Source organism: Lactuca serriola, chromosome 7, assembly GCF_051521515.1.
Source record: "Lactuca serriola cultivar US96UC23 chromosome 7, Lser_US96UC23_V15, whole genome shotgun sequence".
In the NCBI taxonomy this organism is placed as follows: Eukaryota; Viridiplantae; Streptophyta; class Magnoliopsida; order Asterales; family Asteraceae; genus Lactuca; species Lactuca serriola.
Window position 1 is genome coordinate 186,178,744 of NC_136414.1, and position 26,646 is coordinate 186,205,389.

Consider the following 26,646-nt stretch of genomic DNA (forward strand, 5'->3'; position numbering starts at 1 on the left):
ACTTCATGTAGCGTTTAACAAAACGCTCCTGAGCTTTTGAAAACAATTTCCATAATTACCCTTAAAAATATATATAATATATTTATTTATTTTTAACCAATTGTCCTTTTATGTAGTTTTATATATTTCAAAAGATTCCAGCTACTTTTGCCAAACATTCATATAACAAATAAAAGCTACAGTTTCCCACTACCAGCTACCAGCTACACGCTACCAGCTAACCGCTACCCGCTTCCAACTAACAGCTATTTTTGCCAAACACGCCCTATATTATATATACAATGCGTCCACACAAAATCCTTGGCACTAACACCGACCTGCCAACTCTCCTATCAACAGACATATAACATACATAATAATCATACATAAAATAACAAGTCTATCCTAACCTCGAGCAAATGCTATGGGCCAAATCATAGTCTTACAGTCACTTCATGCCATGAGAAAAATCATGGTCTTTCCTTGTAATGCAAGGGGCTAAATCCTGGTCTTACATACAAATGTTAGGGGCCATATGTTGGTCTTTCATATAATTTCCATGGGTTAGATTCTGGTCTTTCATATAATTGTTAAGGATCAGATCCTGGTCTTTCATACAATACATATACAGTCATATGTGGTTAGAGATCAGATAGACAGTCGGCCAGATGGTCCACCTTAAAGCAATAAATCAAACAAGAACCTGTTGGATTAGTGTCTAAGTCCATAACTATTTTTGTATGTACTTGACCCGATTATGAGCATGGTCCTTTTGGGTTACCTTCACCGTAGCAATATGTAGGATGATTTAAGGAGAGAAAGGTTTAAATATGATTTATTAATATATTATGAGAATAATATATTAAAGGAGAAATCATATTGTTTAATTAATATTAGTCAAGAATTAATTAAGAGTTAATTTTGTGGCTAAAAGAGATTAATTAAATTTAGGGGACTGGACTGCAATTATTGGATAATTGAGTTATTGGGCTAAGGAATGCTAAAGGAATAAGGGGTGAACGAAATTATGATGGGAGCCCATCATATTTTCGTCCATGGCCTTATCTAGAAGGTTCCATGGGCTGCTTAGAATTTAAGCTGTCCATTAGGGTTTTGACTGAAACCCTAGCAGCCCACACAAGTATATAAAGGACCCCTTAGGCTCCAAAAATGTGGATAACTGATTCTCTAGGGTTTCTAGTCGTTTTTGGGCAGCCTCCTTTCTTCTCCTCTTCATCCAAGTTGCATAAGGTGTTTGTGACTCCATTAGAGGTGCAGCACTTGAGGCACTAAGCTTTTGAAGCCAATCCAAGCAAGGAATTGATTGTTATTGCTATATAACAATCAAAGGTAATTCTATAAACCCTAATTCAGTTTATAATATGTTAGATCTAAGGTTATTAGTCTTGGATTCATAGCATGTACAATAGAGAAACCTAGATCCAAGCATTAGGGTTTGTATGAGCACATAGGATTGTTCTTATGCCTAAAACCCATCAGTGGTATCAGAGCCTTGATTGGTTTCTGTTGTATGTGATGCTGTGTGGTATTATTTACTGAAAAACGAGTTTTTTGCCTCTGCCCGACTCAACTCGGCGAGTCAGTATCTGGACTCGGTGAGTTGGCCCTACTCGGCGAGTCAGTGCGTCAGGCAAAGGGTATTTCAGGATTTAGTTGTTGTTTTGACTTGGATTTGATGCTTAAATTGTTTTATGAAGTTAAAATTCGAATTTTATCTTAATTATATGTTTATCCTTGCCAAAACAATAGATAATTTCAAATCTTTTAAATATTGGTTGTTTATGTGATAAATATGGATTATTTAAAGTTATTTGGTAATTATCTAATGACTAAAATAAGATTAGGTCAAATATAGATAATTATGTAATTAATTGTTTAATTTGAATTATTTGTTGTTTGATCCCTAATGTTTTGAAATGTTTCAAAACTTGCCCTCAAGTTTTGGAATTTAAAAGTTAATTAAAAGTTTAATTTTGAAATGTTAAATTCTAAAACCTTAGTAATTTGAAAAGTTCAAATCACACCTTTATGGTTTTATTAATAAATTAAAGTGTATAATTAAAAGTGATTTAAGAAACCCATAAAGTTTCGGTTTACATTTAATTAAATTAAAAGTATAATTTTACTAAATTAAACCACCTAGTATTTTAAAAGTGTAAAATACACCCTATACTATATATAACATTAAAAGTCTAATATTATATATATGTATGAGTAAACAGTCAGTCTTATCGTTAGTAGGCCTCATTCACGAAGCTGGTCTATAAGGAGTGTTTAAGGAAATTACCTATAAAATGGTGATTGAATGGGTATCCACTCTTACCCACCGCACTCTTGACTAGTGGAGGGTCGTTAGCCGAACGGGTAGGATAGGACAGAAACCTTCCATTATAAGTATAATGAAGTACAAAGTAACTAAATGCTTTTTCAAATTCCCAAATCATAGTTACTTTAGGCAAAATGTGAATTTGTATGCTAACCCATGGAATTTCACTTCATACCCTTGTCAAACGTTAGTGGAGCGTGTGTGGTTAACCGGCACACTAATTTGGGGATGACATTGGTGGCGAAGGGTGGCTCGATGCTTATCATAGATCAATGGAGCGTGTGTGGCTAACCGGCACATTGATTAGGTGATAGTAGCATTGGGCGCACCACGTGATTCGTATGGTTATTCACACCTTGTTTGTGATCCTCGGCATCCCAGTCACAAATAGTAGGGCATAATCGAGATTAAACATGCCATTGAAAAGTTCAATGAATCTCAAAAGATCTAGGAGTTTCAATTCATTTAAAACTTAAACTTCTTTTTCGTTTTTCATGGTGGAAATTGGTAAATCGTCATTTACCTACCTTCAAATATTTTGCAACTAGATTACAGCATCCCTCTTCTAGGTTGTAGAGTATTGTGTTGGATCCTAGCTTGATGTTTCATTTGGGTGTTGCATCAAGAATTCTAATCAACTTAACTTGAATTTTCTCCCGTTTTGTAGATGTCTACATCTTACAATGGTCTTCCCAAATCCTTTGGAACAAGCTTTCCAAATGAAGATGACGTTCCGAGATACAATCAAGGAAATGAGAGTCATGCTTCACTTCCTCCACCTCCTCCAATTGTTCTCCCTGACCCACAAGTTCAAAGGCTTGAAAAGTTCAAGCTCACTCAAGCCCTTTTGGAGAGTAAACACGAAGATGGGAAACCTGTGTGTGCACACGTCTTAGAGATGAAGTCACACATTGATAGGTTAAGCATGTTGGGTGTCGAGATTTCGAGCGAGTTGGCTGTTGACTGGGTTCTTCAGTCACTTCCTGAATCATATAGTGAGTTCGTTAGAGAGTACTATATGATGGACCACGACGTGACCCTAATTGATCTCACCTATTTGCTTATAGCTGCTGAATCAACAATGAATTGGCGTGCTGGTCAAGCAAATTTGTCTAGTGAATTAAACTCCCAAACTACAATGGACATTAGCAACATTGGAAGTCCAAAAAGAACTAAGTCTGTGATTGTCCGATGTGCTGTGCCAAAGGAGTCCATTTGCTTTTATTGCCAAGAGAAGGGGCATTGGAGACGAAGCTGCCCTAACTACCTGAAAGATCTAAGAGATGGGAGAGTCAAGACGTATGGCTCTACTTTAGGTGAAATCCATTGTCTAACTCTTTTGAGTTCCTATTCTAGATTCTTAATACATGATGTGATAAGATTACATTTTGATGTTTTGTAGGATCGAAGAAAAGAGAGGAAGCTTGAGAAAAGAAGTGAGTTGAATCTAATCATGAAGAAATGGATTTCGATCGCATTACTTGAAGAATGGATTCTTGAGCTACTACTTGGAGTTAGAATAGATTGTTAAGAAATATGTAATAACATAGTTTTTCAATTGAATTGCATTGTAAGGACAAAATTTTTTCCGCAATAAAATGAATTTTGATTTTATCTTATTTATTTATCCTTGCGATGGCATGTATGAAAAATTGATGTTTGAATGTTTCTATTATTAGCAATAATGGATTTGATTCTTAATTGTATTATTTGTGGAAGTGTCAAGAGTTTACCAAATAGGGAGAGTTTCTCATTCCCCAAGTTTCAAGTGGACAGAAACTTGGAATCATGCAATGTGTATTGTATGATGAATGAAAAACTTTCACATTTGGGGAATTTAGGCTAATTCTTTAACAAAGTGTCAATTGAAGGACTAAGAGATCAAGTACACTAGGTTGTGCATTGATCAAGTCCACCACAAGAGTGACAAAGATATTCGTCATGATTTACTAAAGTTTAGTAAATATGATTATACTTATAAGATTAAGTGTAATTCTAAGTTGATTGAAAGAGTTTCAATGAATAGTAGAACGAATAAAGAAGAATCAAGTAGGCAGAAAGATAAAAGTTTCTCTATTCTTAGAGTCAAGATTGTGACAAGTTTTAAGTAGGTTTGTAACACTCATCAAATGTGAAATTTGGAAAAGTTTTCTTATTCTTGCACATTTGAAATTGGTAAGTTGTGCTGTCTTGGATAAGACAAAGACCAACTAGGACCAATTATGTGAAGTGTTTTGTCTTGATAAGAACTACACTAACTCTTGAATATTTGGTTTGTCAAGAAATGTTTCTTGACAAGAGAATCTTATATGTCAAGGAGTCAGTGGGAGTCTTAATGGTCTTGAAAGGTTTCAAGAACAGGTCAAGCATAAACCTTATCGATCATCACTAGCACACGACTTGAGGTTTACAACCTATCGTGCTGACATTTTTTTGTTTCTGTGCCATTCCAATTGAGTTAATTGTGTATGTGAGTTCTATGAGTTCTCATTTGAATGCATACTAGCGCCTTAGTCCATGGAAAGTACATTGATATGAAAGGACAAGTTACTAAATTACTTGGAAGACATGGTGGGCACTCGTGTTACCATAAGGCGAGAAATCAAGATTAAGAAAGTTCAATCCATATGAGTTTGGATTTGTCACAAACTTTGGTTTTGGCAAATTCACATGGATAGGAACTCATACACCATAAAATCTAAGTGTCATAAGATTCCCTCCTTCATGAAAATGACTGTGAGGAAATGTTTTCACTAAGAAAGGTTTAAGAGGATAGTGATTGTGAAAATTGTGTTCTCAAATTCGATTATGGTTACGGCATCCCTTTCTATAGTTCGAATTGTGAGATTTGGCAATTAGTTTGAACATTTGGAACTTAGTAACATAAGTTCTAGATTGTTTAAACACACATATGAGCTATCTAAGGCAAAGGTGTATAAGTTTAAGAAGCTTAGATAAAGGCTTATCGAAGCATCTGGTATTAGAAATATGAATTTCAGAAATTCAATAGGCATTGTTTTCTGGAAGTTCATTTATTTTATGAATACATGTCAAAGCTAGTGGGAGCATAAGTGTTATGCTTATATGATAATAATCATCATGATAGTGGGAGCATAAGTGTTATGATTGTATGATTATTATGGCGAATATTGCAAGTTAACAATATTAATTATAAAAAAACAAAGATTCAATTTGCAAAGTTGCATGGGTTGAAAAATTGTTTCTGCTATAATTAAGGGAGAGAATATTATACTCCGTTTCAAAATCTAAAGCTTAGATTAAGAAATTTTAATATTTTCAGTCAAAGGATACATTGTGTGTTCTTAAAATTCGATTATGATTACAGCATCCCTCTTCATAGTTCGAATTGTGAGAACATGACACATAAAATATTATGGCAAAAGATTGGTAAAGTATCATATCTTTATGTAAGACATTATGCATCGTGTCCCATACGCTTCGGGTATAGGATCGATTGCAAATGCTATAGTATTTTACCATTCTAAATTTTTTCCAAATGTCTAGCGCATTGAGAGGGAAAAAGGACTAGAATTGGTTTTGACTAAAATAATTAAACAACTATCAAAGGACGATCCAAAGTTCGCTGAGGATTGGTTGCTTGTGAGTAGTTGGGAGTATGGTATTGGATGGACCATATCGACATTATTATGAATAGATAAGATTCTATTAAGAATGAGTTGTCATATGGCAAATGTGGAAATGTTTCCATATTGGGAGTTGGATATTGAGATTCTGTGTCTATATTAGAAAAACTTTATGCAAGAAGGATGTTCAAAGGAATGTACTTTGAATGTGAGACTTCACGTCTATGGAATTGTCTTGTAACAAATTCCGATAGAGTACTTCATAATTTCATTAGCCAAGTCTTGGTGACTTTTGTGCTATGACTTTACCGAAGGATCGTTGCATAAGATGTTAGAATCTAGCATATTCTAATAGTAGCAAAGAACCTTGCGTTCTTACACTAATGATAAGGATTGGGAATTGAGAAAGGAGCATCATTGGAAAAGTTCTCAATTGATCTATTTCACAAAGCATGGACCATAGGAAACAAAGTGCGCATGCTTGGAGCATGGGACACTTGTTGTTGTAATTCAAGTAATGAGTTGATTATTCGAAACATTAAATGATAAATAATGAGTAATCAATATGGTGGATAAATAGAAGTGTTTTATTTACACTCACAAGTTTGGGGCCATATAGGATTAAGTATTATTGTTATGTTTCAGTTTGCATGTTTTGACTTCCAGAATAACTAGGTTATTCAAACATCCACAGTCGGTCATACGTTGGGAGTAGGTATGAAGGAAGACTCTCATGAATCTGTCTGTAGATTGTCTGAAGTGTTTAAACATAGCACAAGTTTGCTGCAGAGTTCATAAGTGCTTTGATAAGATTAGAGTATTAGATTAAACCCACGCTCACTTGGATCACTTCATGGATTTATCACGAATGATTAGTGAGACGATAATATTGTATATTCTTGAAACCGAGACATGTGAGTTGTTATTTGTTGGTCGGTTGCACATTGATAATAAGTAAACGCACCAGTAACTTGGTGTTATAAAACTTATTGTTGTGTGTAATTCGATCAATAAATGCAAGCAAACATTTGAGTCGAAGTTTATCCATTCCTTTTACCCAAAGTGGGATAAAAGCGATATCTATAGGCCTCTCGATGATTTAGTGATGACACCTAAGCACTTGGCCAAGCCAGGACTAAGTTGACGTGTTCAATTGTAGTCTGTTATCAGTCGTCATAAATCGGAAGTCGGGAAACAGTATAGAGAGAATGATTGAAATTCATGTCTTATGTCTATACGATATCTTGAGAATGGAGGAATATATAATCCCTTATCTAGAGGACATGCTATCTGATAAGATCAGAGTTGACAACGGCTTTTGAAAGCTATGATTGCTGATCAGGTTCTGAAGTCATACGGAAAATAGTTATTAGACTTATCCAAGTGGGAGACTGTTGGATTAGTATCTAAGTCCATAACTATTTTGGTATGTACTTGACCCGATTATGATCATGGTCCTTTTGGGTTGCCTTCACCATAGCAATATGTAGGATGATTTAAGGAGAGAAAGGTTTAAATATGATTTATTAATATATTGTGAGAATAATATATTAAAGGAGAAATCATATTGTTTAATTAATATTAGTCAAGAATTAATTAAGAGTTAATTTTGTGGCTAAAAGAGATTAATTAAATTTAGGGGACTGGACTGCAATTATTGGATAATTGAGTTATTGGGCTAAGGAATGCTAAAGGAATAAGGGGTGAACGAAATTATGATGGGAGCCCATCATATTTTTGTCCATTGCCTTATCCAGAAGGTTCCATGGGCTGCTTAGAGTTTAAGTTGTCCATTAGGGTTTTGATTGAAACCCTAGCAGCCCACACAAGTATATAAAGGACCCCTTAGGCTCCAAAAACGTGGATAACTGATTCTCTAGGGTTTCTAGTCGTTTTTGAGCAGCCTCCTTTCTTCTCCTCTTCATCCAAGTTGCATAAGGTGTTTGTGACTCCATTAGAGGTGCAGCACTTGAGGCACTAAGCTTTTAAAGCCAATCCAAGCAAGGAATTGATTGTTATTGCTATATAACAATCAAAGGTAATTCTGTAAACCCTAATTCAGTTTATAATATGTTAGATCTAAGGTTATTAGTCTTGGATTCATAGCATGTACAATAGAGAAACCTAGATCCAAGCATTAGGGTTTGTATGAGCACATAGGATTGTTCTTATGCCTAAAAACCATCAGAACCATGCTTAGGGATTTAGACCAAGAGTTCTCAGGCTATCCAACTTAACCACCTAATAACATTGCCCAAATCAATCATGACAATATCATTTAGTCCATAGACAATACCCTACCAGTCATAGCATACTATGACACCAAGTGTCCTATACTATACATGCATAACAAGGAATTATCATAGTCAGCTAGCAAACTTTTACTCTAACAGTACTTCTCTCCTATCATGCAAAGGATATACAATGTCATACGTGGCATAAAGAGAAAACTCACTTAAATCGCAGAAATGGAGAAGCATATCAACACTCTCACTTCTTGCACTGATTAATCTCACGAACCGCCTACCACCAAATAAGGATAAATTTTTGGTCATGATTTTAGGAATGTTACAACCCTATAGACAGTCGCATATCTGATCCTACCCTAAGCCCTGCATCAAACAAGAATAGGAAATAAGGCCAAACCAAATATTCTCAGGCTATAGAATCTTAGTTATGTACAACTATGATGCATACACTAAGCAACTACAGTAATGATGTCAATTCCATATAAAGAAGAACCCTAGGCTATCATGCATCATATAACCATGCAATTCTATCATGCAATTTCTAAAGATTCTTAGCCTATCACTAGCATGTTGTTCTAACATATCACAATATCAAATAATAGTGTGATAATTTGGGGTCTACACTGGCTCCAACTGATCGTACACATCGCATCCTCCTTGATTACTTTGAAAACAATTTGAAAATCATTTTTTTTAAATATTTTTCCTTAGTTTGAGACTGGATTCACACGAGTTTTCCTCCAATTCACTCAAATCAAGGCTCTGATACCAACTTGTAACATCCTAAAAATTTCAACAAATTTAAACCTTTCAAAAGCGACCTATTTATTAATAAAAGTGTTTACAAACTATTATTTCCAAAACATTATTTAAAAACCAGAATCTCCTAAGATCCAATCAGTTGTAAAACCAAGGATGTGTACGGTCACACCTTCGTCTTGCCGCAGTCCACCGAAGTACCTGAAACCATAAACTAACACTGTAAGCACAAAGCTTAGTGAGTCCCCCCCCAAATACCACCATATAAACATAATAACAAACAACATACATACAGAGCCTTCAACCTGACTGGAACGCTTCACCGGACATACATACTATCTGGACTACTCATAGAACCTTCAGCATGATTGGTACGCCTCGCCGGGTCTTCAGCCTATCTGGAACGTTCTCTGGGCCTTCAGCCTGACTGGTACGCCCCTTAGGCCTGCAGTCTATCTGAGATGCCCTGGGTCTCTTGGCCTTCACTCTACACTGGTCCGCCTCAACCCAACTACACACAACATGTCGACATATACATATCCAATAAACATACAAGCCCAGTAAACCATAACAACATATCGATATAAACATTACCGAGTTTGTTGACTGACATCACAAAGCAGTATAGTCTCAACCCACCCACACGACGACGACATATAGAATAGATAAACATATATCCAGCAAACAAATAACAGGATGATCTATCGATCACTAAGCATAACATCATCCTATATACCAGGATATAGATCTAACAGATCACTACAACATACCAATATGGAATAAAATAGGATAACAATCCAATGGGCCGACCTTGGTGCCTTCGACCCGAAAGTACAATGAGGAAAACTCACCTCACAAACTGAACAGAAGCTGATAAGGTCCCGACTCCGAATCTTAGTTCTCAAACCAACACCTACTCCAACCAAATGACCAATATCCATCAAAATCCAAAAATACCCAAAATACCCTTAAGCCAAACTTGGTCAAGGTCAAAGTCAACTGATCAAACTCATTGAGCCAACTGAGTCGAACTAACCGAGTCAACTCGACCAAGTCAACTCAGGGTGCGTACACGGGGCGAACTCTAGAGGTACGTCGGGTGCACGTAGCTTCGCATGTTGACCACCATTGGGGTGGTTGACCGAGTACGCGGGGCGTACCCTCGCAAATCCAAAAATTCCATTAAGAGCTTAATGGTTTAAGCTCTTACGTCCAAACTTTAGATCCATGGCTAAAATCCTCCTAAGAGTCATAAAGTCTCCAACTTTATGACCTAGGATATCCAATAAGTGTTTAACACAAGGTCTTATTCCATTAAGACCTTCTAAATGATGCATGAGGCAAAACTAGCCATTTGGAACACATTTTATGACTTAAAACCCCATAGGGTCTGAAAGGACAACTCAAAGGTCAAGAACAGGCCATGTTCAAGATCTAACCTTTTGGGACCAAAAAGCTCCATAAAGACATCCAAAACTAGATCTATATGCTAGAGGGATAAAGTTGCAAGCTTTATACCTCAGGAAGGTTGCAAATGATGTAGAAATCCCAGATCCAAATGCTTCCCTCCTTCATGATGAGCTTGGTTTCCTTCCATCTTCTTCTAAGGCACCAAATACACACACTAAGCTTGTAAAGGCTTCTTAGGGTGAAACTAGGGTTGCACAAACGTATGAGAAGGATGTAGGCAGATAAGGTGGATGGAATGATGCCATAAGAGTGCTTAAATACAAGACACACCCTAAAATTTAGGGTTTCCTTAACTGGCAAGTATGCACAACGTACTAGGGCGCACTCACACCCTAATACGCTCAACGTATACCACATACGCATGGCGTACTCCCAAGGCCAAATTACGAAAATGTCACTAGAGCTTCTTTTGCACATTTTATTGAACTTAGGGACCAAAATGTAATACATCTAAATATAAGGATCAACAATGGAAGTACTTCAAAACCAGATTTTACAAAACACGACTTCAAAATAGAAGGTACTTGCATCCTACAACATTGTATTGTTAACATTTTTCTTATTAACACATTGTTTTTGAAAAATCTACCTAATTGTAGCATGAAACTTTTAATATTTCGTTTATTAATGTAGGAATTTGGATTTAAAAAACCTACCTAATTTCACCTTGTTGTTAGGAATTTGGATTTCAAAATGGAATATAAAGGATTTTTTGTTTTATCGAGAAACCCTCTATTGTTTTTTTGATTGTGTTCGTGGCCATTGCTAACATCACTACATCAGTTTCTTAATGTTTAGTTTGCTATTTCTTTTAAGAGAATTTAGAAAGCTTTATTTGTCAAAAGTTCTATGGCTTGCATGAAGTATAGATAGTCTCAAATCGTCATAAATGTAGTTGGGATCCTTTTATTTTACTTGCAATTATACTATTTTGGAATCAAAGGAAGATGTGATGTTATGGTTTTGATATGCAAATATCTTTATTTAATAAAAATAAAATAAACATGAACATTTTTCATAACTACCCATTAAATTCATTAGTAATTATTATTACGCCTATTAAGCTTCAAAGTTCTTTTTTTTTACCTTACATATGCGTGTAGTACACGAGTTATCACCTAGTAAATAATCAATAAATTTGTACAAACATAGGAAGCACTCTCCTAAAAATATATAAATTTATGATAAGTTAGAGAAACGTCAAAAGTCAGGTAGACACGAACCGTTCCAACTCATTACCATTTGAAAATCGAAGCAATGATCATTATTTTTGTTTCCTAAACATGCACATACGTACATAAATGTTAGAAGAAACATCAAACTGAGTGTTGAATTTGGGTGTCAAGTTTGTTTCTTTCAACTTCATACATTAAAATGGAATTACGCACAGGAAAGTAGTAAGACTGATCCACTAGCATAAGCTTCTTATTTTCCTATCACAGCTTCAATTTATTCGATTGCTAACATTATTAAGCATCACATTTACTTTAGACATGGAAAGTGGAAATGAATTCATGGCAACTTTGAAAATAATTTCAAAACATAATAACCTTAAAAACAATTATCTAGAATCGCAAAATCATTGCTTAAAAGGCAAAATAACAACTTCGAAGGCAATTATCTTGACTTTTTTCAATTAGCTTTAATATAAAAATCCATAAACTTGATCTATGGGCATGCTTCTTCCTATGCTAAAGTCGGATCTCTTTTACGCTTATACACCATCAATCGCCCACAAACCAACACAACGTATCACAAGCTTATTTTAAAAATAAAGAAAACTTGAAATAAAATAATAGGGTTAAGTTACCTTGCTAAAAAGATATAAATTGAAATATGTTTGGATAATGGACCAAACACGATAAAAATGGCATAGCACGTGGACCATTTTATACAACCAAACGCCACCTATCCACAGGCCGGGTCCGGATCCGGATCCTGATCCTCTCGCCCCAAATAGGAAAATTGAAGCGGTGGGTTTTTGGATTACTTTGCAAGAAAAGTGGCAACACGGGGGTTTATGATCGATTTACGATTCTTTTAATTTCTTACTACAACTGATTTCACAGCAATGGAGGAAGAATACTCTTTCGTTGATACTTCGAAACTGCTCCAAGCAGCATCTGACTTCTCGTTTGATCCTGGTTTGCTTACAGATTACTCTTGCTTTCTGTTTAATTAACTGTTCTTAATGTTTCTCAAAAGATTTTAGGTTCGTTGTTGTAACTTTTAGGTACTCGGTCAGAAGCTGCTGTGAAGGAATTTCTCGCTTCTTTTCCCCTTCCGGTGATCATCAAGTAGTGTCTCAATCTGTTTTTTCTGCTTTTATCCTTGTTATTTTGTTCTCTGTCGTGAAATGAAGTAGCGTTTTGGGGATGAAGTCTGTTTTCCGATGAAAATCTTACAGATTGATCTTACTTTGCGTTTACTTTTTCACTTCATTTGCTAGTTATTTACTCATTCATTTCAAAAATTGATAAAATCCATGGTTCTACATGTTGAACTTGAGCAAATTCCACGTAAAGTAGGGCTAGTCTTTGAGATTTTCTTATTGCCAAATTGACTCTAACTATTTGAAATTTAAGAAAAGTGAATATGTTAATTGCAGTGCTTTGCAAACCAAAGGAGATGTGCCTGGTTTGGAGGATGCACTGATTGATTGTCTAGAAAAGATATTCAAAACAAAATATGGAGCTTCCCTTATCCCACATTTCATGGTATGTCTTCTGTCGTTCATATTTGCCTAAGAACCATGTAACTGATCTTAATTCTTACATTACATTCTTAATTTACTTTCTCTTCTTATTTAGCCATTCATTCTGGTTGGCCTTCAAGCATACTCTCAGAGAGTCAGGACCTTGTCATGTGAAACGGTATATTACTCTCCATAACATATTCTTGTCACTATATAATCAAAATTTCATGCTGTTTGTAAATTTTCATTATATACTCAGATCTCCAGCCTTTTGAAGAATCTTGAAGATACTTCTGGTTTAGCCACTTCACTAATCAAAGAAAATGGCGTGTATCCACTTTTACTTGATTGTCTTGTTGATGGGTGAGATAAGACTCTGAAATTTTCAATTTTTTTTTTTAAAACTTTGTTTAAATATCCTTATTTATCTACTTTTTTGCTCTAGTGATGAACAAGTAGCTGTTGCTGCAACAGATTCAATCAGGGATCTAGCATGCTCTCAACAAGGGATTGTGAGTTTAATCTTTCTGATTTATTGATTATAAACTTATAATATAATTCTTATCTAATATTCTTTTACTATTATTATTAAAGGTTTTGATATTTTTTTAGGAAATCATATTCCCAGCTACACCCAATGAAGCTACAGATATTACAAATTTAGCTGCAAGATGTTCATCACTGGTATTGTAAATTTGTAATACTATTATTAGTATTTTACTATTTATTATAAATGTAAGTTTTTATATAATTTCCATCTCTCATATTTTAAATATTTCCTCTCAGGGGCGTGTTCGGGTTTTGGCATTGATAGTGAAGCTGTTTTCTACTTCAAATGCAGTTGCATCTTTAGTTTACAACTCAAATCTTCTTGGCCTCTTAGAGGCAGAAGTTCGCAATGTTAATGATACACTCGCAACCTTGAGTGTTTTGGAACTTCTTTATGAGGTTTATTTACCATTCTGCCCTTGTGTTAAGCACCTCTTCAAATTCATTTTCTTTAATCATTTCTTATTTATGTATCAAGTTGGCTGAGGTTCAACATGGAATGGAATATGTTCTACGCACCAATATTTTGCAGCTACTTATTTCCATAATCAGGTAAAAAAAGCTTTTAAGTTCTATAAAAATATATATTTTTTTATAATTTTGTTAACTCTATATTATTTTTTTTTATAGAAATTCTACTGCTGAATCAATGTTGAGATCAAGGGCAATGATGATAAGTGGACGACTTTTATCCAAAGAGAATGTTCTCATGTTTATAGATGAATCCAGTATCTCTCTCAATTCAAATGATTTTCTCTTTGTGTATGTGTGTGTGTGTGTGTGAAATTATGATATTTAATTTTATATAATTTTTTTTTGATGTAGGTATAAAAGCTGTGATTTCAGCCATTGATGAAAGGCTTTCAGTGTTGGATAATAGTCAAGATGCAGATGAATGTGAATGTGGTCTTGAAGCAATGGGGCAAATAGGGTCATGTAAGTAATTTGATAAATCTATATAAGCATTTAAAATTATTATTTTTTTTTTTAAAATTTCATTTAATGGTTCTTATATTTTCTAAATGTGATTCTAGCAACACAAGGGGCTGTTTTGTTGATATCAAACACATCTGCTGCTAGACGTGTTGTTAATGCTGCATTTGATCTGCATGGGCGTGGAAAACAACTGGTTAGCTTTTTCCATTATTCCGATTTTACCCTTCGTGCTATTTTTTAATAAAAAAATTTTTAATGAAAAAACAACAGGCTGCGTTGCATTCTCTTGGGAATATTGTGGGAGGAACTCGCCCTGAAAACAACAAATTACTGAATGCGGATTCTGAAGAAAGCCTTAAAAGATTAATATATGAAACAGCATCCAACACTCCAAAACTTATTCCATCTGTTAGTTTTTTTTTTCAATTCAGCCCATAAGATTAGAGTAAATTACATTTTTGGTCCCTGTTCCAATGAAAATGACTACTTTGGTCCTTGAGTTAAACTGATTTTGCAATTTTGGTCCCAAAAGTAGTCATTTACTCATTTTGTTGGAACCGGGACTAAAAATGTTAAAAAAATTACTAGAGAAAGCTTTTAGGGACCAAAATTGCAAAAATCAGCTTTAGTTAGGGACTACAAATATAATTTACTTAAAAGGTTATAATAATGTATTCATACTTGGTTTCATGTGTCAGGGACTTGTTCTCTCGATTCTCAAACTCGAGTCTGAATTTCGTATTGCGGTGAGATTTTTTTATTTTTATTTTTTTTTAAATATCATGAGTTTAATTATTATTTAAAAAAATATATATTTGATTAATGGGGATATAATTTGCATTTTGTAGGGTTATAGAATGATATCAGGATTGGGTGCTAGACCATGGTTTCTAGTGGAGATATGTTCCAGACAAGAGATAATAAAGATATTGACGGATTCGTTTACAGAAACAACTAAAATAGGTAATTAATTTTCATTGGATCCTTTTTATTACTTATTTGGATTTTTTTTTTTTTTAATTTCATTGAATTTTACTTTTAAGGCATGGAGGCTAGATATAATTGTGTTGAGGCGATCTATAAGGCTCTTTCATCATCATCAAAGTTTCTGAACGATCCGGCTCTTTCTGGGACAGCCGAAAAGGTTGGTTTTCTTTTCAGTAGTACAACTTGTGGTCATTTATGACAGACTTTATCTATTTATAAAGTTTTTATATATATTTTTAATTGCAGCTGGTGGAGGCTATTAGAAAGGGCCCATATCTTGCGAAAGGAAGACAAAGGGAAGCCCAACCTGAGGTGGCAACAGCTGACAGATTTTAGTTTTTTCTTGATGTTGAAAAGTGGCTGTTGAAGTCAACCAAAACTTTTTACTGTGTATGACACTGACACAAAATGTTGTAGTCGAACAAAATTTGGAGGATTAAATAGTTTGATGAGTTTTTCTGATGCTGGCAGGAGATATATTGATAATATCTGCTTTGTGAGTGTATACTATGCAGTACTTGTTTATATATGTATTTAATTCCGCATTCTGTGAATAAATAGTTCTTAAAGGAGAAAAGAGTTTTTGAGAAAGAGAGCAGTAGAGAAGTCAGCTAGTGCACTTAGACAGGAGTTGAATACACCATTCAAGAATTGTTTTGGATCCAATCCATAGGAATCAATAGAAAAGTCAAATCTCTTATGATACACCAGATCCGGCTCGGTTATTGATAGAGTGAATAAATCTGTCAGTTCTTGAAATCTCTCTTCTGATTCAAAATCGTGCTGGTTAGTAGCTTTCTAAATCTCGAGAACCTCAGCTTCACCCCCTTCCTCGGGATTCTCAAACGTTTTATCATTTTCAAAGATACTTGTGAGTTGTATAAATTATCGGTATGTTTGGACAACCTTTACATAACATATATTGCATTAACTCATAGGGAAATAGACTTATTAAGGTAATTTACTTTTCTGTTTGTTCACATCTGGGTAATTACTTTTTTTTTTTTTTATACATTTAGATAACGAACTTTTTGAAAATGTTCACATATGACTATTCTGACAACCTGTAGCAGTTGTATCCGGTCATAATGATTATATGTTAACACTTCCAAAAAATTCGTTACCTAGATGTGTAAAAAAAAAGTAGTTACCAGATGTGAACAAACCGACCAAATAAGTAAATTACACGAATGGTCCCTTTGGTTTGGGTAATATGTGCGTTTGGTTCTGAACTTAGTTTTAAACTCGGATGAACCCTAGCGTTTAATTTTATTGTACGTTTGGTCTTTGTCTTACTTCAAAAGACTATTGTGTCTTTTTTAATTATTTTTCTTATTTATGTATTTATTTTTTATATATTTAAAAAAAATTAATAGACCTCGTATATATGTATCTCTTAAAGATGGAAAAGAAATAGAGATGGGATGGTGATTGGTGGGACCCGCTGAACTTTCTCAAATGTTGTTTTAGATTTAAGGTGAGCAGATAAAGATATATGGAGTCTTTTAATTTTTTTAAATATATAAAAAATAAATACATAAATGAGAAAATTAATTAAAAAATAAATTAAAAAAGACAAAATAGTCTTTTGTTAGACAAAGACCAACGCACGACAAAAATAAACAGTATGGATCATTTAAGTTAAAAAATAAGTTAGGAACCAAACACACAAAATACCCGAATCATAGGAACCATTCGTGTAATTTACTTTTACCTTTTCAGTTTGTTCATATCTGTGTAACTATTTTTTTTTTTGTACATTTTTTGATAACAAACTTTTTTAAAGTGTTCACATATAAACATTATGACCGACCGATTATGACCGGATGTAACCTGCTACAGCCGGTCATAATAATCATATATGAACATTTTCAAAAAATTTGTTACCTAAATATTTATAAAAAGAAAAAGATAGTTACCCAAATCTAAATAAACCGAAAAGTTAATTACCTTAATAAGTTTATTTCCCTTAACTCATAATACTAACAATACACAACTTCCGAATCACTTCCATCTCTAGTTACTTCAGAATAAGCATTTAAATCTTTCTCCAAAATCAAAATATTGTTGCATTCATCAAAAAAGCAAAACACAATTCGGATATACACTAATGAAGCTCTATGCTTTGTTTTCAAGTCCTCCCTCTTTCAACTTAATATTAATAGCTTGAACTAAAACCTTCGTTCTTGGCTCTGAAACCATTCCCTTCGACACCATCATATTATAATACACCAAAGCTTCCTCCATCTTCCCCTTTTCATAAAGCCCATGCACCATTACAGTATACGACCTCTGATCAGGCCCCACCCCACTCCTCTCCATTTCCCTCCAAATCCACGTCACCCTTTCTTCATCACCCCACCCCGTAAAAAGCCTCAGCATCAAATTATACCCATCACCCATCATCTTCACCCCACTTCTCTCCATATCCTCTTTAATCCCCACAACTTGTTCAACTGTTTTTGCAGAGTTTAACAAGTACCCATAAGTCCTATCATTAGGCAAACACTCCCCTCCTTTCTCCTTCATCTCCCTCAAAAGCTCATCGACCTTATCCATTCTCCCAATCTTACACAAATGTTTTATCAAAGAGTTGTAAGTCGAAACATTGGGGCAACATTCTCTTTCGTTCATTTCTTTGAATATCTCAAGGGCTTGAGGGATTCGTTTCTTGAAGCACAACCCGTCGATGATGGTGTTGCAGATAGTTACATCCGGGGTGCAACCTTTTTCCCACATGGCTTGGAAGAGCTTAACTGCTGTGCTTATCTTTCCTGATTTGGTTAAAGAATTGATGAAGATGGAGTATGTGAACTTATCTGGTTTGTGTTTGGATGTAACGATGTCGTTCCAGAATCTTTTTGCTTCACGTAAGCTACCCAACACACACCATCCGTTGAGGATTATGTTCATGGTTTTGATGTTGTGATGAAACTGAAACTCGTTTTTCTTGGAGTGGAATAAAAACTCTGCAGCTTCGACGTGTTTGTATCGACATAGGGAGAGTAGAAGAGTTTGAAAAGCTATTAGATCGAGTTGGAGACCGAATTCGATTCTCTTGTAGAAGAAATTGGTAGCTTCCTCTATCATATGTGCAGATGCGTACCTGTTTACTACGATCCCGTACGTTCTTTCATTGATTAGGCTCTTGTTTCTCTTAGACATTTCGTCGAGCAGTTGGGAGACTTCATTGAAACGCTTCATTCGGCCTAAAATGTCGAGGATTTCATTGTAGGAACCTGTTCCGGGTGAGTACCCGCTTGAGTTAGATACCCAGTTAAAGAATAAATAAGCTGATTTCCAATCGGAACGGTGCCGGCGAAGAACGTTAAGCACTAAATCCTCGTTTAACGAAAGCGCTAATAGAGTGAGAGCTTGTTCGATTTCGTTCAGGGACTTTTGCCCGTTGAGTTGCTTGAGAAGGGTTTGGACTTCGAGGGCTTTGATGTCCATGGCGGAGGATTCGTCCTTACATGGTATCGGCGATCGGAGAAATTCGTGTTTGCCTTGGCTGCAATACTCTGGAATCTCACGAGTTTCATCATGAAAAGTTCGAAAATTTGATGCTGATTCCTGCTGAATGAGAACCAGAGACTGATTATGCTTGAATTGGACGAGAGATTGAGCTTTGGGTTTGTAAAATATTTGAAAATTTCTACAGCAGAGACATTTCAGCGGCCGAATTCTTGTTTGCATTTTCTGGAAAGGTGTTTTTCAAATTCTCGATTTTCTTCCTGGATTTTGTGCTATTTTAAGAGTATAATCGTCTTTTTCATGGTTTATAATATGTTTGAGTATCAGCTGAAAAAGATAACTGGTTGATGAAAAACTACCATAGCTAAAATATAACTGGTTGATGAAAAACTACCATAGCTAAAATGATAACCGAAAAATTAACCGATAAAAATAAGGTTGCTAGTTTTACCAAAGGTTAGATGAAAAGCTAGCTGATAGCTGAAATGATATATAAAAAAATAGCTGTTAAATAAAAAGTTAGCTGATAGCTGAAAAGTTAACCGATAAAAAATATCGTTTGATGAAACTAGTTAAAAAACTAATTGAAATATATAAAAGACAAAACTGCAAAAATGGTCCCTATAGTATGTATTTTTTTGGGGATTTTAGTCCAAACCACGACTTTTTTTGGCTTCGTGGTTTTTTGGACTACTTTGTATGTGAAAATAGTCCATCCGAAAATTAAAATGACTATAATACTCTTAGGGTATTTATTTTTCATTTTTATTTCATTTATTTTTATATCTAATACTAATTTATTTATTTTAATAATTAATAAAATAAGAAAGTCTCTCTCTCTCTCTCTCTCTCTCTCTCTCTCTCTCTCTCTCTCTCTCTCTCTCTCTCTCTCTCTCTCTCTCTCTCTCTCTCTCTCTCTCTCTCTCTCTCTCTCTCTCTCTCTCTCTCTCTCAGATCATAAACATTACTAAACTATAAAAAATTCAACAAATTTATATGTGTTCTAGAATCAATTTTAATCTCTTCGTGTGTGTCTCAATAGCAAAAACATCACTATCTTGTTCGAGCATTTCATCGAACACCTTACATGCGTCTTCCCGTCAATTCATCTGCTAACAATTCAAGAATATCACATGCTATCGTCTTTACTGTTGTAACGTAATCATTCACAAGACTTCTATAGAAACAAATCAAAACCAAGATTTCAGACCATACAAAGATAGAGAAAAAATGAGCTCTAAGATTACACATTATTAATGGATTCTTACTGGAATTTTCTGGGTGTTCTTGAAAAATGAAGATAATTAGATTTTTGTTATCGGAATCGAGTTTGGTGTTGAGAAAAAGATATTCAACCCAACCAAAATCATCGTTTTGGCTAAGACGTTTGTTCCCACAACCGAAAGGATTGGGTGGTCCAACTTTTTGTTTGACAGAAAGAGGAGAGGAGAAGAACTAAACTGCTTCTAATTCGAAAAAGGATTCCAAAACATAGGTTCTGTTCGTTTTTGTATGCCTCTGTTAAGAATCGATAATTACAGGGAAAATTTGAAGAATAAGGGTTGTTGGCATGTTGTAAAAGCGTGTATTTGCATCTCTCCATCTTGAGAGAATTCGGAAGAATAGAGGTACCCCATTGCTGACGTGAATCAAGTCGATTTAGCCAACAAAGTGCTAAATTGGATGAAAAATCAAAAGGGTTTTTATAAGGGGGTTCATTGTAGAAGACGATGGAGAGTACTTTCCTCAATCAGGTATGCTCAGACCTTGTTCCTTACTAGCTTCGTCTTTTTCCATTTGTCTATTCTTCCATGGATTCAGAAAAAAGAACGAGAACGGTAATGAAATCGTTGTTGGTGGGTTTGGGTTGCAAGGAGGAAGAACGACGGGAAGGGATTGTATGTTCTCGGTTATATGTGTTAATGTGTGTATACATATACGTTCTTGATTGTGTATATATGTTCTCTCTTAGGAGGAAAATAATCATTCATCAGATTCCATATATGTTTTTAAGGAAGAACACGATAAAGGAGAGAGAGAGAGAGAGAGAGAGAGAGAGAGAGAGAGAGAGAGAGAGAGAGAGAGATTTTAATTTAATAAAACATTAAATTAAATAGAAAAAATATTAAAAAAAAAATATTAGGAGGGCATATTAGTCATTTCAATTTAGTAAGGGACCAAAACCACAACTAAATATCTTAAAATGACCACCAATCCAAAAAAATCATGGTTTGGACTAAAACCCCAAAAAATTGCATACCATAGGGACCATTTTTGCAGTTTTGTCTATATAAAATTACATAAAAGGACATGTAAGAGTATGTGTTTCTATAATTAATTAAGGGGTGTATTTGGAAAATTTTAAAAAAGCTCCTAAAAAGTTAGTCTAAGTAGCTTTTCAAAAAGCTAGCTTATAAGCTATTTTTTGGCTTACCAAACACGACAACATGAAAAAGCTCGAAAAATAAGCTAGCGGTGGCGCGCCAAACACAACCTTTATCATACAAGATACTTGATACTATTACTATTTCATGCATCATGTACACACGGTGCTACTATTACTAGATATTACTCGTTCACTCCTTAGTTTATTATCCATTTTTTTATTTTTTATTTTTTACCTTAAATATTTTTATTTGTTTTATAAATTATTTGATGAAACTTATAACAATAAAAAGACATTTAAAATACAATCCATTTATATATTTTGCATCACGTATTATATATATATATATATATATATATATATATATATATATATATATATATATATATATATATATATATATATAATGTCAAAGTTGAAGAATAAATACTTTAAAAATCAAAAGTGAACAATAAATATGAGACGAAGGTAGTACTATATATCCTCACCCATAGGGGTGCAAACGAGCCGAGCCGAGCCCGATCCTGGTCGGGCTCGGGCTTGGGCTGGTTTAAGTTATACGAGGCTCAAGCTAAAGGTTTGTTGTAATGAGCTCGACTCGAGCTCGTAAATAATTATAAAAGCTCGGCTCGGGCTCGACTTGTTTTTTGTTGGACGTGCCTAAATAACCTTAAGCTCGACTTGAGCTCGTTAAGAAGCTCATTTATTAATACCATAAATTCCTAATTCCCTAAATATATTTTTATTTTAATATATAAAATAATAATAAATTATATTATATAAAAGCTTGTTTAGGCTCGCGAGCCTAATCGAGCTTAGTGACATAGGCTCGAGCTCGAGTTCGTTTAATATACGAGCTTAATATTAAGCTCGAGCTCGGCTATGGCTCGTTTAAAATTGGTTTCGATTCGAGCTTTTAAAGATCTGATCTCGAGTAGCTCACGAGTAGTTTGACTCGTTTGCACCCCTACTCACCCACAACAAAAAATCAAACATAGGGTATACACAGTCAAATCCTCATACATAGGGGCATAATAAGCAAGTTGGGGTATAAAATAGTCTCACTCTCAAGCTTTTCTGTTTGTTCCTAAAATAGCCTCTATGAAACCTTTTTTGCATGGATGATCTCTACAGAACAAACCTTGCACAAAAAAACCTTTTGTGTGGATGCTAGTTTGATGCACCATTAACTTGCCCCCATGTGCCTTGCACATGAGGGCATTTTCATCATTTCAACTTAGGTTTAAATTTTTACTTATATATTGACATCTTCTTCCTGATATTCCTCTAAGGCTTCATCTGTGAAGTGTACCAAGCTCAAGAACACGCACAAGAATGATGGTTTGCCCATGTGGAAACGATGTCTTGTTATTGTCACATTCTAGTGATCGCAACCCTGGAAAGCGATTTTGGTCATGTGGTCATAATGAGAGTAGGTATGGTCGGATTGGGTGATATGATGACCCCATGTGCCCTAGATCAGTGGAAGTCATACATGGATTACTCAAGTCTATCAACAAACTCTAACAATCCCTTCAAGAAGCTACATTGCAAGCAAAGATGTATAAGTTGATCCTTTTTCAGTTGTTTGCTTTTTTTTTGTTTTTTTTTACCAGTTTGTTACCTGAATCATGGTTGAGTAGATTTGAGGGTTAATGTCTTTTTTGGCTTGAACGTATGAAAGTGTAGACTTGATTTTAGATATAATGTATTGGTGGTCATATTTTGAGTCTGATATGGTGTTTGAATGCAGGAAGCTGTAGTTTTGGTGTTATGGTTAATGTGTTTTGTGTAAATGGATTGTCTAATTTCAAAAGGGTTAATGTTGTAATATCCCAAAATTCAGATAAAAAATTGTTTTTAAAATCATTATGAACCATTCAATAATCATGTCAAATCAACCAAAATGTATCATAGTAAAAATTATCATCAGAGTACATAATTCCAAAATCACGTAATGAGAGCAGGTATGGTCAGATTAGGTGATATGATGACCCCATGTGCCCTAGATCAGTGGAAGTCATGTTGGATTAGGTGTCTAAAACCATAACTATAATTGGTATATACTTGAATTGATAGAAGCACAAGTCCTTTTGGGTTGCCTTCACTCTTGCAACTTGAAAGGATGACTTTTAGAGAGAAGTTGAATTTATTATTTCGAATAATAAATTGAAATGAATGATTTATTAGTATGTTATGAGAAAAATATATTAATTATAAATCATGTTATTTAATTAATATTTAATCAGAAATTAATTTGGAATTAATTTTAGGATTAAATGAATTAATTAAAAATACAGTGGTTGTTTTGCAAATCATTGATAGTTGTGAAACTGGGCTCTTGGACTCCTTGGATAGGAGTGGACGAAAATTATAGGGTGGCCCTATACTTTTTCGTCCAAGGCCTTCTAATGAGGTGTCCATAGGCTGCTTAGGCCTTAAGCAGGAAATTAGGGTTTCCACCTGCAAACCCCAACTTTGGGACTAAGCAACCACAAGTATATAAGAATGGTAACTCCTTGGATTTTCGACCACTACACCCTAACCCTAGTATAGCCGAAATTTTGGTGTGCCTCCTTCCTTCTCCTTCTCATCCTCTTGCAAAGAGTGTTTGTAAGCCATTAGAGGTGTCACATTTGAGGCACTTGCTTTCAAGAGTTAAAGATCTACAAGGTTTTCTTGTTATTACTACATAACAAGTAAGGTACACATCCAAACCCTATTTTGTATAGATTTCGAATTATGTACTAGCTTCTTAGGTTTTTCTCCTTTGTATTCAAATTTATATGTTCAACTCATGAAAACCTAGATCCTTTATTATAGGGTTGCATGAACACATAGGATTTGTAGTTATGCTCATAACCCATCAAGTCATACATGGGTTACTTAAGTCTATGAACAAACTCCAACAATCCCTTCCAGAAGCTACAATGTAAGCAAAGATGTATAAGTTGATCCTTTTTCAGTTGTTTGCTTTTGTTTTTTTTTTATTTTGTTTTGTTTTGTTTTTTCTTCAATTCGTTACCTGAAGCATGGTTGAGTAGATTTGAGGGTTAATGTCTTTTTTGGCTTAAACATATGTAAGTGTAGACTTGGTTTTAGATATAATATATTGGTGGTCTTATTTTGAGTCTGATGTGGTGTTTGAATGCAGGAAGGTGTAGTTTTGGTGTTATGGTTAATGTGTTTTGTGTAATTGGATTGTCTAATTTCAAAAGGGTTAATGTTGTAACATCCCAAAATTAAGATAAAAATTTGGTTTTTAAAATCATTCTTAACCATTGATCAATAATCATGTCAAATCAACCAAAATGTATCATGGTAAAAATTATCATCAGAGTACATAATTCCAAAATCACATAGTGCAGAAAACATGGGTGGATGCGGTGCGATCAGGTCAGACTCTTCCCTTTCGAGCTAGAAGTACCTAAAACATAAACTGAAAATTGTAAGCACAAAGCTTAGTAAGCTTCCCCAAAATACCTCATATCATACATACAATACGGTTAAGCATACTTGGGTTTATTTCATCCCCATCGGTATCTTTCAACCGATACTGGGTCTTTTTCACCCCTTCGGTATCTTTCAACTGGTACTGGGTCTATGTCACCCATACAGCTAAGCATACAATCATATCAACAAAAGTCACAAAGACAACAAGCACATGTAGGTATACCAGTAGTATCACAAGGACAAATATCATTCTACAAACATAAAACGTTGGGCCGACATCAGTGCCTTCGACCCAGGCCCGACCCAATACCTGGGCGAGTTGGGCTATGGCCCAGGGCAACATAAAAAGAGGGGCAAATATTGTCCATTAAGTAATAGTGTATATATTGACTTTGGGCCAAAATTTAGTCTGTGGTTCGATACCAGCGTCCGCGTGCATTAGGGAGGCAACATATCATAATTAAGAGCGTGGGCATCAAATAATCTACGCATCTTGAGAATAGTAATCGCCAAACGTATGAATGGTCTAGAAAAACACAAATATGTAGAGATCAAGGAGCCTTAATCGATTGAGTGTGTTTTCAATTTTTCATTATGATTGATATCTATTTCATTCTCATTCTATTTTCTTTACTTTTATTTTAAACCTATTGCGCGTATTTTCTACATCCAATATCCGAATTCCGATTTGTGTTAAATGTTTGTGCCTTTGTGATTGCCGATAACCTTCTTGAGTTCTTGTATGCTAAGTTCGATTTCTTTTTGAATCAAACACTTTAAATCTGAAGATTTGTGAAATTACATCTAATACTTCATCTATCTTCATGGCTTTACCTGTCTTTATGGATAACTATACCTCACACCGGTTTTAATTCATTTCTCACTTCCTATATAAAAATGATCGAATGTTGAAATTTTTTGAATATACATGTATTCAAAGGAAGTATAAACATGAAAAAACAAAACACAATAATACATCAATGAAATGATTGCCCTAAGCATATCTATGACATCACATAGTTATCAAGTCATCTGATATGTGAATCACATAGGTTATGATATTTTCAACTCAACTAAAATATACATTGTCAAACCAGGTCATGAGCAATTCTAATGCCTATAGGCATACTATGAGCATCATGCTTGGTCTGAGACAATGACTTGGTGAATGGGTCAACCAAGTTCTCAGATAAATCTACTCTGCTGATGATAATGTCCCATTCTTTGATGATATTGTGTACATAGTGGAATTTTCTGAGTATGTTTCTTGTGCGCTTGTGTGATCTTGCTTTTTTTAGCCAAGATAACTTCACCTTCCTTGTCACAAAAGATCTCTATAGGATCCTTTATAGTGGACACAATGTCGTGTTTTTTAGAGAATTTCTTTATCCATATAGCCTCATTTTTAGCTTCATTAAGTGAAATATACTCAGCCTCGGTCATCGGATATCAAAATATCATGAATGTCTCAAAATCAAAAATATCAAATTAACATTTGGTTTAGAGATAATCAGGCTTGAACGGATGACTTCCAATACGTCAATGTGATACTTTACCGTTGAGTTATATCCCTTCCCTGCCCTATTGAGAAATAGAACAGACTAATCCTAAGGCAAAATGGTCAAGAAACTCAACGTCACTATTCTTGAACCACTTGGGTTGAACCTTCTTTTCACACTATTAAAGATATTAAAATAATGGAAAAATAAGATTTAATTATCAACAATCCATATGTGAAACATGATTGACTACAGATT

At 34.7% G+C, this 26,646-nt stretch overlaps 2 protein-coding genes across 2 annotated transcripts; one reads left to right on the plus strand and one right to left on the minus strand.

Annotated features, from left to right (window-relative positions):
• The first annotated feature begins 12,396 nt into the window (after positions 1–12,396).
• Positions 12,397–16,038, plus strand: LOC145063032 (ARM repeat superfamily protein). Its single transcript, XM_079010634.1, has 17 exons — positions 12,397–12,553; positions 12,643–12,706; positions 13,018–13,126; positions 13,220–13,282; positions 13,364–13,467; positions 13,550–13,616; positions 13,717–13,788; positions 13,891–14,052; positions 14,132–14,205; positions 14,284–14,381; positions 14,479–14,589; positions 14,688–14,782; positions 14,860–14,997; positions 15,288–15,335; positions 15,438–15,552; positions 15,633–15,733; positions 15,823–16,038. The coding sequence occupies exons 1-17, from the start codon at positions 12,481–12,483 to the stop codon at positions 15,910–15,912; spliced, it is 1,584 nt and encodes a 527-aa protein (XP_078866760.1). The 5' UTR covers positions 12,397–12,480; the 3' UTR covers positions 15,913–16,038.
• A 1,220-nt stretch (positions 16,039–17,258) lies between these two features.
• On the minus strand, positions 17,259–19,388 carry LOC145062679 (Tetratricopeptide repeat (TPR)-like superfamily protein). Its single transcript, XM_079010265.1, has one exon. The coding sequence runs from the start codon at positions 19,270–19,272 to the stop codon at positions 17,695–17,697; it is 1,578 nt and encodes a 525-aa protein (XP_078866391.1). The 5' UTR covers positions 19,273–19,388; the 3' UTR covers positions 17,259–17,694.
• Positions 19,389–26,646: the final 7,258 nt, after the last annotated feature.

What these genes read in the sequence shown, in the direction of transcription:
- LOC145063032 (XM_079010634.1), top strand. Translation starts at nt 12,481, where the DNA reads ATGGAGGAAGAATACTCTTTCGTTGATACTTCGAAACTGCTCCAAGCA. An exon ending in CCCCTTCCGGTGATCATCAA is followed by an intron (nt 12,707 to 13,017) that starts GTAGTGTCTCAA and finishes TGTTAATTGCAG; the next exon opens with TGCTTTGCAAACCAAAGGAG. An exon ending in CCCTTATCCCACATTTCATG is followed by an intron (nt 13,127 to 13,219) that starts GTATGTCTTCTG and finishes CTTCTTATTTAG; the next exon opens with CCATTCATTCTGGTTGGCCT.
- LOC145062679 (XM_079010265.1), bottom strand. Translation starts at nt 19,272, where the DNA reads ATGCAAACAAGAATTCGGCCGCTGAAATGTCTCTGCTGTAGAAATTTT.